Below are 12226 nucleotides of genomic sequence, written 5' to 3'. Positions count from 1 at the left end.
CATCACAGTATAAAGTTGTAGTCCCACACAATGGACTCAAAGTAGAGTAAACAGCTTCAGTGTTTTTTTTTTTTTTTACAAAACACTGGGAATCATTTAGTACAAACTAAACAAAGTGAACAAATGCTCTCTCATTGAGAGGCTATAACTTTCAGATATACATTAGTACTGTTGACACAACAGGACATACTGATGACAAATGAGAACTTCAAAACCCAACATGGGTCAATGATCTTTTACAAAGTAAAAAGTCAGCTTGGTACATAAATGAGAAAGAGCCACCAGAAAGTAGCTGAGATCACCGACTCCTGTCACTGGATCAATATGATACAGAAGACTTACAGAAGTTAATGACAGGTGTGATAATGCTGACCAGTGTTGGCCAATTTTTGATTATACTGACAAATCAATAAGAGAATATATGGTATTCATAGAATACAATGTTGCGCTGCAACAAAAAAGATTTCTTAATCTTTGAAAAATATTCCAAACAATAAATGGAAATGTCAGTCCAGTATGAACTTGAATTAAAACACTTTGCACAGAGACATTTATCACATTTCAGAATAATATGTCTGATAATCTTTGACCAATATGGTCATCTGAGTTTGTCTGGTAGTAGCTCCAGTCTGTAGGTGTCTACCACGGCCTCCAGAGGGCGCTGTTGACTGGACTCTGTTCTTTGGTGATGCTGGTCTGGACTGTGGAGCTCAGAGGAGAGAAGTCAGCCTCTGTCAGGTTGTTATCAGAGGAAGACTGCAGCTTGTTGAAGTGGTTCAGCAGTCTTCTCTGGGACTGTGTCTTCACCTGCTCTTTGGACAGGAAGTGTGTCACCTCTTGGACACACCTGGAGTAGCCCTGACTGACAGCTGCTGAGTCCACAGCTTGATGCTGCTGCTGCAGCTGTGTCAGGAAACACACTGTCATCTCCAGGATGTCTGCTTTCTCCAGCTTGGAGTCTGGCTGCTGTTTGAGGAACTCTGGACCCAGGAGAGACTTGAGCTGCTCAATGCTGCTGTTGATTCGCTCTCTGCGTAACTTCTCCACCAGAGGCTTTCTGAGCTGCAGGAAGAAGAACAAAGTCATTAATAAACTTATTCTGGAGTAAGTGGTGGCATGAATGAAAATGGCTTCTTATGATGGATACATTTTTCTTGGATGTTGAGTTTACCTTGTGGGTCAGAGTGAGATGCTCCTGAGAATTGGTCATTGCTGCAGTGATTGTAGGTGCCATGTCTGGATCTGTGTGCTGTAGAGGTCTCTGTAGAGAGAATCTGATCTGTGCTGGCTTCATCCCTCCTATTTATAGTCCCACATCTCCATATCAATGTGTGGGTCCTGGTTTCACTGGACTTTCTCACAGTCTCAGCCAATCAGAGAGCTTGATGAGACAATAACACATGTGGAGCGGCAACACACTGAATGCTCTTGTATTGCCCCGGGGGACAATGGTTAGATCTCAGGGGAACAGGTGGAGGACTGGGGGGGTGATGGAGAGAGACTCACAGAGCTCTGTGTGAATCTGGGAAAGTGTTGACCCTGTAGAGAGAGCAGATCTGCTGCCTGATGCTGGGATCAATGACTTTGACTGAGCACACGCTCATCATCACATCACACACGTGGGAGAGTGACCGGGAGATTGTCCTCAACATTAAAAAACACTTTATACCTTTGTGTATTGTTGCATTTTTGCCTTTAAATCAAGTATCAGTTTATGGTTAGTTGATTGTGTTAAAAATCATCTTTAATTTTTTAAATGAACATATTTAACTGTTGTGACCAGGTATAACAGAATCTTGCAAATATTCAAAAAAGATTTGTTCATGCATGCTTTGTCATGTTGTTATTTAGCATGGCAGTAAAGTCAGACTCATTCAGCTGAGAGTCCAGATGAAACAGATGTGCCTTCTGTCTCGTGACAAGTTGCTCCAGTGAGTTAAGACTCAGTGAAAGTTTCCCACACTGTGATCACTGCAGCACAAAAGCACTTTGAATGCCTCACCGGCCTTGTGTTGAGCAAAGGGCAGAACTTGGCGGCAACAACCATCTGGAGGAGCACAATGACAGTCGCTAAGTTTTAATGTCCAGAAAGTGGAGGGGGATTTGAATGGAGAAGTGGTTACAGCCAGGTGATAGAGAGTTAAAGGAACAAGGCACAAGCCACATTTTGTTGTAAGACGGGAACAGCATTGGTATTTAATACACCTGTGAGCCGTGTTTTGCTGGGGCACAGAAACACCTCCTGCACAAACCACACACAGAGCTGCAGTAAACTGTAATACTAGTAGTGATAATAATGCCAATATGATACATTAATTTGTTATTACGATTACATTTGCTGATGATTATTTTGGGCAACAGTGCATCATTACTTAGCATTTTTTTATTTATATTTTTTATCATTATATTAAGGGTCACATAAGCATGATAAGCATCCAAACACGACGAGGAGAGCTTGCACTGGCTTATGCAATGATGGCAATGTCACGCCTGTAGGTCATCATTTATTCGCTGAATGTGTTTCCATTGCACTTAGTCGCATTGACGTTTTATTGATACACAATCTTTTCCATCCTGTGCCAAGCATTGCAACCTGCATTATTGCCTTTAAAAGGAGGCAAATTGAGACGAGTTCATTTATATAGCACATTTCAGCAACAAAGCAATTCAAAGTGCTCTGCATAAAACTTCAAAAGTATCAAGACCAGATGCAAATAAAACAAATTATAAAATGACATTTAAAAGCACATTATCAAAGAAGTGGAGAATGAAAATAATAAAAGTTAAAATGCACTTAGGCATAAAATACAAGAATTAATCTTACAGTGCAGTTCAAATCAAAAGGGTTTGAATCATAAAAATTCCAGTGAAGAAGAAATGCATACATATTTGACTTAATAAAAGGCAGCAGCAAAAAGATAAGTCTAAGAAGTGAGAGTTGGTGCAGACCTGCAGTTTTCTGGGTGTTTGTGCCAGATATGTGGTGCCTTAAAACTAAACGCTGCTTCTCCGTGTTTAGTCTCAACTCTGGGGACACAAAGCAGACGTGTCCTAGACAACCTGAGAGGTGTGGATGGTTCATAGTGGAGCAGAAGGTCAAAAATGCTTTTGGGCACTAAACCATTTAGTGCTTTGTAAACCAGCAGAAAGACGTAGAATGAGTCCCAAATTTAAAACAAAGTCCAACAAAATTATTTCCTCTCTCTCTTGTCTTTTAGTTAACGCCAGTCAATCCACGTAAAGGTTTCCTGAAACACATGGACTTTACACAAAGGTATATGTGTCCAAACATGAAGCAGGTCTTTACAGCCCTTGTTGTGAGGGTGACATTGCACTGGCAGTTTGGCATCCATCAATAGAATAAACAGAAAGGCTTACACAGAAATAATGACCTGATAAACAGAGTGGAAATTAAGTTGGCAAAAGTTAGAGAGTTGGGAGCAGAGAGAGAGACAGTCGGTGAAAGAAGTGAAGAGGAAAAGAAGAAGGAGAATAAGGAGGGGAAAGTGTGCCAACTCCCCTCTGAGAATAGTCAGGTGCTGGTGGGGTTGAGGATGCTAATCACACTGAACTGTGACTGTGCTCTCGCCGCTTTCCCACACTCTGCCCATTGACACAGCTCCCAGCCGACAATAGACATGTGCCTTGTTAAATGCTAATTCATCCCCACACAAGCAGCTCTCGGCTCTCCCCTGAGGGTAACGTTTGTTGTTTAGACACTCTCTTCAATTAGGGGGACGAGAGCAGCAGGAATGATAAACACAAATATTTTGACTGGGAATGTAGGCTAACAACCAGTCAATTACACATACTTAATTAATTCATAATTACATAAAGCTTTAAATGACATATTTTAATAAGCAAGACATGAGCATTTAATAGATGCTTTATAACACACTGTGATGAGGTTAAAAGCAAATAAAGGGACATTTTGAGTGTTTAGTAATGTGTAGTAATAGAGTGCCGTGGGAATGAGTCCTAGAACACAGAAATGAGTTAGCATTTAGCACTCCCAGATCTGTTGTATTGAAATCAATGGGTTTTTTGAATTGTTTAGATGCCTGAAATAAGTCTGTGGTTACCACAAGCTTCAGAGACTTCCACATTTTGTTCTATGACATAAAATGTGTCAGTAAATACAAGTCATGCAACCATGGTGCAGTTCATTTATAGCCATTAGCGTTTCACTTCTCACGATTGCATTTGCTCTTCAGAAATCATAAAACTGATGTTAATTCATTAAGATTATTATGCTGAACTAAACATGCAAGAGTCATGAACTTTTTTTGCCAGAGCTTATTTTCTGCTTTTTGACAAAGGGGTCAGGGCGATGCTGACTTCTGAGTCGGACTACAGAAAAACATCATCCCTGCAGCACTTTAATGTCAGTGATTAAAACTTCTTCCAAGAGTGTAGGTTTTGTTTCAACATTGGGGGGAGACATATATGAAATGAAATCTCTCAGGAAATCTTAAGCATCAAATACATGTGTTCTTACTGTATGTTGGGGCTTGTGTGCTTTTGTATGTATGTTTTCCTTAATTTGCTTTGGTTTTATGGTGATGTCACTGTCGTGCTAACTGTGCTTGTGTGCTGTTGTCCTTGCTTATGTGCTTCTGTGTGTTTGTTTGTGGCTCTGTGTTTTGGTCTATGTTGTGTTTTATGTTATACTTTTGTATAGTATGTTCTTAATGTTTTTGTTTTATATGGTTATGTCATTGTTTTATTAATAGTGATGTGCCTTGCTATGTGCCTTTGTCTATGGTTGTATGCTTGCTCTGTGCTTATGTGCGTTTCTATGGACATGCCATTGATCTGCTTTTATCTGTGCTTTTGTGTGCTATTTTAATGTCTTTTTCTTAAATACACATATGGCATTAACCTGCCAGGGACTACAGATGAAAATTAGCCTGTATGGCTAAATCTGGCACATTTACATGACTTAAGTGATCTTCATTTCTGGCGTTCTGGTGAAACTTTATGCATCAGTTTGTGCCTTTTTGCATCAGTTTATGGTGGAAATGGTTTTAATTTAATGAAAATAAAAGTCCTCTTCTACTTTTCTGTGTTTATTCGGGGGGACAAATGCACATGCAATGCACAAAATCTGGTTTGACTACTTCTACAAAGACAGATTTTACATAATTATATCTATGTTTTACCATATTATCACTAAATTACTATGTCAAACACCAGCCCCCACTTTTATCTGCTTTTATCTGTGCTTATGTGTGTTACTTTAATGTCTTTTTCTTATATACACATGTACCATCAAGCTAAAGATGAAAATTAGCTTGTATGGCTAAATCTGGCACATTTAGGTGACTAAAGTGATCATGTTAATTGATGTGCACGGTTCCTTTCTGAATAAAATAAACAAACTTTATTCCTGGCATTCTGGTGAAATTTTATGCACCAATTTGTGCTCTTTTGCACCAGTTTATGGTGGAAATGGCTTTAATTTAATCAAAATAAAAGTCTACTTTCATGTATTTATTGGGAGGGACAAACTCACTAATTTCTAAATTTTGAGAGGAACATTTCCCCTGCTTCCTCCTAGGAATCTACACTCATTTCTTCTATAAAGACAGATTTTACATAATCACGACTTCATTTTTACTATATTATCACTAATGTCCAATGCCATACACCAGCCTTCATGAATAGGTGCCCACAGCAACAGTTATAGTTGTTGACACCTCTGTGGTGATAATAATGTGGGAAATGAGTGTCATATTTTGTCTGAATGTCAGAATGTAAGCTTAATGACATACATACATTTGACGTTTTACAAGAAATAATGCCTTTAACAAAAAACTTTTTGCCAGTGCGTGGATGATGGAAGATATTAGTCTTTCTGGTAAAGTTACACTGTTGGCAGTGGCCGCACTTGTAGTTTTCAGGTATTTGCCAAAGTATTATTTAAACTGTCCATCTATCCTTAAATTAGTTTTGTTAATACAATCAGATAAACCAAAAGTCATTTGTAAACTGGGTGCTTTTTTGTCAAAGTAACATTGGTTGTACTTTAGCCACGCCGTGTGCCACTGTTTTGTTACTGTATGTAATGTTTGTACTCCATACCATGTGATATAGTCATGAGGCAAATAAATGAAAGAAATGCATTAATAAAAACTTATACCTGCTAGATCTGTCATTGATCAACTATTTCTATACTGTTTAGAAATAGTAAATAAGGGGGTTCAAGTACTTCCTCTATTTCAAATGAGTGAGGTGGAACATTTTTGGTGTGCAACATGATTTAAAATTAAAATATGCTGAAAAATCTATGAATAAATAACTATAATACTGTGGTATTATAAAGATTTGATACCTGCACCATTGTATTTTAATCAAAATGTATTTGGAGAGTCCACCTACACATAGTTTATACAGTATTTGTAACATTTCAGCAGCTTATTATTTGAGATTCAACAATTCAGCTGGTTCACTTATCTAAAGAGTGTATGTGACAGTTGACTACATGTTCTCAGAATAATGGAGCTGAATCACTCAACCTATTCTGCATAGGTTGCAGACAATCCAAATAAAGTGTTAATTGAATATCCTTCAACAGACAACAGACCTCCTAAAGAATTTCTTTTTGTTTTTCAGATCATCTAAACATAATTAGATATCATCTAAATACACATGCTATCAGGTTTAGTGAGTAAAACATGTAAACATTTAAAATTCAGTAGTAAAGGCTCCCTCCTCCCTCCTCCCTCAGACGTCTTTGTCTGGACCGCCTCTATTGTCCCTCTGCGGCTCTGTGAGTGAGTTTTCTCTGCTTTCCCACACTCGCTCCATTCACTGCTCTGCAGAACAAAAGAAGTGTGTCTGGTTGCACATCACATTAATTATGGAGTCAGTTTACGCGTTTTTGTCTCGCTGCCTCTGAATGGAAATTCCTGTCATCAAGACGCGTCATCACCAGGCCTTTGTAAAATGTCTACCAGGAATGCAGACATGTTTAGGATTAATGAACATTCAAAAGATCTTTTTTTTCTGCCCGTTCCTTTAGATTCAGATTGTTCCCCCGCATTCCAGGCTGTTTATTCTGACGGGAAGGATAAATGGGTGTCTATTCCTGGATTGATCAGGTGCCTATATGACGCAGTTAGACTGTGGGTTTGAAGTTAAAGCTTTAGCTGTGATCAGACTTTATTTAAAACATGATTATCTTCATCTAACTATTGATAAGAAGACTTTTGTTTGAACACTTTATAAAAGCTTACACTGCAACCAGGATAACATATTTTCTTAAAGTTTAGTACGAGCATCACCTCAGCTGCAGATTCTGCAACATTACCATCTAGATTAAAAAGAAACCAAGCAACATTTATGCTTTTCATGCTTTAAATATCAGGTTTGCTTTATAGAAAACAGAAATATATGCATGTTTAGTGTTAGAGAATTTTAAATATGACATGATTTTGTCGCACTCTCCCACGTGTTTGTTGGGATGCTGAGTGTGTGCTCAGTCAAAGTCATTGATCCCAGCATCAGGCAGCAGATCTGCTCTCTCTACAGGGTCAACACTTTCCCAGATTCACACAGAGCTCTGTGAGTCTCTCTCCATCACCCCCCCAGTCCTCCACCTGTTCCCCTGAGATCTAACCATTGTCCCCCGGGGCAATAAAACCATTCAGTGAGTTGCATCCCTTATTGTGTGAGCAAGCTCTCTGATTGGCTGAGACTGTGAGAAACTCCAACTAGACCCAGACCCACACATTGATATGGAGATGTGGGACTATAAATAGGAGGGGTGAAGCCAGCACAGATCAGATTCTCTCTACAGAGACCTCTACAGCACACAGATCCAGACATGGCACCTACAATCACTGCAGCAATGACCAATTCTCAGGAGCATCTCACTCTGACCCACAAGGTAAACTCAACATCCAACAACATTTAAATATTGTTATTGAAAGCTTGTCTTTGTTCATGCAAACATTTACTCCAGAATAAGTTTATTAATGACGTTGTTCTTCTTCCTGCAGCTCAGAAAGCCTCTGGTGGAGAAGTTACGCAGAGAGCGAATCAACAGCAGCATTGAGCAGCTCAAGTCTCTCCTGGGTCCAGAGTTCCTCAAACAGCAGCCAGACTCCAAGCTGGAGAAAGCAGACATCCTGGAGATGACAGTTTGTTTCCTGAAACGACTGCAGCAGCAGAATCAAGCTGTGGACTCAGCAGCTGCTGGACAGGGCTACTCCAGGTGTGTCCAGGAGGTGACACACTTCCTGTCCAAAGAGCAGGTGAAGACACAGTCCCAGAGAAGACTGCTGAACCACTTCAACAAGCTGCAGTCTTCCTCTGATAACACCCTGACAGAGGCTGACTTCTCTCCTCTGAGCTCCACAGTCCAGACCAGCAACGCCAAAGAGAAGAGTCCAGCTGACGGCGCCGTTTGGAGGCCGTGGTAGACACCCAAGAACTGTACAAAAGTGAAGCTCTGATGTTGAATGAGCAGTTGTATGGTACTTCTTGTACTCTTGGACTTTCACTCTCGTCCTCATTTTTGCTGTCGTCTCATTTTGAAGAGTCATTGCATGTGTTACTGCAGTGTTTTTATTGCATTTTATAAACGTCAGATTTGGTGTTTCTGTGATATTTGCAGACTTCAGGTTGGCTACTTTTTTGTATTTCAAAGGTAGTCACATACTTCTGATGTTACTCTGTGAGGTAAACATCATTATAATCCCAATGGAAATGTCTTTATATTATCAGTCACATTGACAATGATGTGTTTACTTTTGTCTCCATGTAGGAGACACAGTTAATCATGTTGAACATGTTGCAGATTTATATGTGATGTTCACATACTCTGTTTACTGAAATGTCTTTTCTGATATATCTTTAAACATCTCTGCATTTTTAGCAGATGTATTTTGTATACGCATTTAGACCAATGTGCTGCTTTATGACTCTGTGAGTGACAGCACGCATCCCTTCAGTGAAGGGCTTGTTGTTTGGAAAATGTCTCAAAGTGAATGTATCTCTTCAAGCCAAGTGATGCGCAATAAAACAATCAGAAAAACAAAACTTATATTTGTCGTCTCATTTTTATCAGCTACTTGTGTAAATGACAAACACTCTGAGAATACCCAACAAGCTCCTGAATTCTAGAAAGGAGTCATAAGTTTCTCAGGGAAACTTTGAGCTAGGAAGGGACAGAGACTTTAACCTCAGGGAGGAGGTGTGGTTGACCCTGTTGCCAGGTGTGATGCATTCTTTTAACAGGTGTGATTGGTTGTCACAGACAGACCCTTCTGTGAGCCTGCAAGGTGTGGACGCCCAGTTAAAATGTTAACTACCCAACTTTAAAGCAGAAAAGAAACCTGTTATAGCCTTTTCAACATTCTTGACAACTGTGGGGCGTTGAAGTCTGTCACAAGTCACCAGTTAACATTTTCTTAAGGTCAGAGTTGTGCATATTTAATGGTGGGGCTGCTTGAGTGACAGGCTGTCTGCGAGGCGTCGCCACAGTCTGTGAGTCAGATCCACCCCCGCTCCTCCACAGCTCACAGTGATCACTCTACAGATGGAAGGCTGAGACAGACCCAAGTCATCACTGCTGCACTGTTGCATTTTCCCAGCTGCAAAGTATGTTAGTGTTGGGATCACTTTATTGCTGGTGTTATATCGTTCTTGTATTGGTATCGACCACAAACATTTTCCCTGCATGATCTAATCTTGTATTTCTTTTACCCACTGTCATCCAGTGTTTGAAGAATATTGCTCCCACCTCTTTGTCCTTCTGCCATTTTCTCCTCTGCTTAAGAAACTGTGAAACACCTTAAAAGTCCTTTTCACCGTGGAAGCTCTTTACCAGGAGACATTTACCAGGATCTACTCTTAAAAGAAAACGTCAAAATTCCAAGAATAATCTTAGCAACTCTCTGTTGTAAGAAGCGTTGTGAATACGGTCCCAGATCTCAGAGATAGATCAAGCACCTGTCGTTTTGGCCTCTGACTAGATTAGTGCCCTTTTTACAAGACATTTCTTAAATCTTTTTGTTTTAATATAAATAGAAATTTGTGAGCGTACAAAAAAAGAAAAGTCTGTACATGCTTGTTTTACTTGAGCACCTGCCCTGCAAAATATCTGCACACAACACTGGGATGCAGGACACTGACTGAGCCATAAAGGTCTCAGGAACACCACCTTTTAATTAAACCCACCACTCCTCATCTGGGCAAGGAGTGATAGTGAGGCTTCTGTTACACAGGGATTTCACATTTTTAAAAGATGTCACAAACTTATGATGCATAATGAGTCAGATAAGGTAGACAGTCAGAGAGCTGCTGGTTCAACATGTCAGCTGTGGGGTTCTAGCTTACACATATCACATGTACAATTTGTGTAATCACTTCTAATGTGTGTGCATTTTGACTTCTGGGGGTAACTTTCTTCAGGATTGCCAGAATTTGAGTATATATTTGCCTTTTGTAAAAACATTTCTTTTCTCTATTATATATATATATATATATATATAGTAGATGAACTTGATGTATTTGCATGGTTCTTGCACTTTTAAGAGTTGAACCCACATGGTTGAAAGGACTTATTGTAAGTCGGTTTGCGTAAAAGGATCAGCTAAATAAAGGTATTGTAAAAACATAAATGTGGTGTTGCATAATGCCAAACTGACATAATGTGTCTCAGTGAGGTGTTGGACCTCCAGGAGCCTCCACAGATTCACCACGTCTTTGTAGCTATACTAGTGGGCTGAAACCACCTAGAAGATATCACCTCATGTGACGTTTGGACTGGTGACAGCGACAGTGGAAAGTTGACCTGTCTTTGCCAGTGATGCAGGCATCTGTATTCACTATGTTCATCTACTTTGTTGTCCAGGTTTGTCCTTTGATTTGTCACACACCTGTACATGTGTGGCGGTGACAGGCAACAGTGGGTCTATCATGCAGCCAGTGGTGGAGGAAGTATTCAGATCCTTCACCTAAGTAAAAGTGCTAATACCACATTTTAAGAATACTCTGTCACAAGTAAAAGTCCTGCATTGAAAATGTTACTGAAGTAAAAGTATGTAAGTATAATCAGGAAAATGTACTTAGAGTATATATAAGTAAAAGTATTCAGTGCAGAAAAAAATACATTTTACTGTAAATAAGACAAGATGAAAAGATTTGAATTCATTTAAAATTATTTATTTTCTTGACATCTGCAAAAAAAACAACAAAACAAATTTCAATCCACTTTGGATAAGTAAAAATAAAAATGCAGAATAAAACAATATATGCATACATGGCATACACAAAACAATAAGAAATTCCTTTTCAGAAGAAAAGTTGGTGTTTAAGAACATGGTACCTTGAAACAAGGCAGTAAGACACTGTAAGCAAACTGCAATCACACAATATTAGCCTGTGTTTCTTTACAGGAGGAACAGGTTAATATTGCTCTGTTTGGCTTTAAATTACAAGCAGATTTTTACTGCAGCTAATCAAAATACATTTAAAAAATTAAATTAAATCCTTTAAAACATTTTGGTCCCTAACCAGGTCGTGCATAGTTAAAAGACCCTTTTTATTTCCTGTGGTTTTGTTCAAACAAAAACCAGGAGATTCATAAATCCCACAAATAGCAGCACAACATGTTTTAACAAGTTCGCTCCGGAGTCGTCTTCTCTGTCAGTGACCTCTTCACCTTTGGCCCTGAATCCAATTTTCTTTCTTTCTTTCTTCCATTGAAGCCAAAATAAAACCCTAAAATACAAAAGTAATGCGAACAATGCATTTTTCTACGATCAGCAGATCACCACACAGAGATGCAGCTGGCATCTCTAAGATCTGCAGTTTTTGGTGAGTCCCTGAAGTCTGCTCCTCATTGTCTTTAGAAGCACAGTGGAGCCAAGTCGTCCTCTTGATCAGGAAACAGACGCAAGATGTCCCTTGAATACTTGGAGTAGCCGTTGTGTGTCAGCAGGGCTTTCCTCAGCGTGAGCAGGGACTTTGTTTTCTCCAGGAGGTCTGAAACAGGGATCCCATTCTGCAGGTGCTCTCCGATCAGAGCCTTCAGCTTCTCCAAAGCGCTGCTACATTTCTTCTCCAGCATGTGGAGTTTACACCTGAGAGAAGTAAAGTCAGTTTAGTAAAAGGAAATCAATGAAATGAAGATGTTTAAGAGATGAACAACAATCTAAGTCAGAGTGAGAGGAAATGTGGCCTTGGCTTACCTGAAGAGCTGCTCCTTCACGGTGTC

General features: G+C 39.5%; 2 protein-coding genes across 2 annotated transcripts; one reads left to right on the top strand and one right to left on the bottom strand.

The window, feature by feature from the left end:
- Positions 1 to 351: 351 nt before the first annotated feature.
- LOC125890937 (transcription factor HES-5-like) lies at positions 352 to 1294 on the bottom strand. The gene is made up of 2 exons (XM_049579866.1): positions 1172 to 1294; positions 352 to 1062 (listed from the first exon to the last, which is right to left on the bottom strand). Exons 1-2 carry the CDS (start codon positions 1292 to 1294, stop codon positions 640 to 642), a joined length of 546 nt encoding a protein of 181 aa, XP_049435823.1. The 3' UTR covers positions 352 to 639.
- A 6495-nt stretch (positions 1295 to 7789) lies between these two features.
- LOC125890945 (transcription factor HES-5-like) lies at positions 7790 to 8429 on the top strand. Its single transcript, XM_049579879.1, has 2 exons — positions 7790 to 7891; positions 8004 to 8429. Exons 1-2 carry the CDS (start codon positions 7829 to 7831, stop codon positions 8424 to 8426), a joined length of 486 nt encoding a protein of 161 aa, XP_049435836.1. The 5' UTR covers positions 7790 to 7828; the 3' UTR covers positions 8427 to 8429.
- The last annotated feature ends 3797 nt before the right edge of the window (positions 8430 to 12226 follow it).

Source organism: Epinephelus fuscoguttatus, linkage group LG1, assembly GCF_011397635.1.
Source record: "Epinephelus fuscoguttatus linkage group LG1, E.fuscoguttatus.final_Chr_v1".
Classification (NCBI taxonomy): Eukaryota; Metazoa; Chordata; class Actinopteri; order Perciformes; family Serranidae; genus Epinephelus; species Epinephelus fuscoguttatus.
Note: the sequence above shows the minus strand (reverse complement) of the source record. Positions and strands in the feature narration are given on the sequence as shown.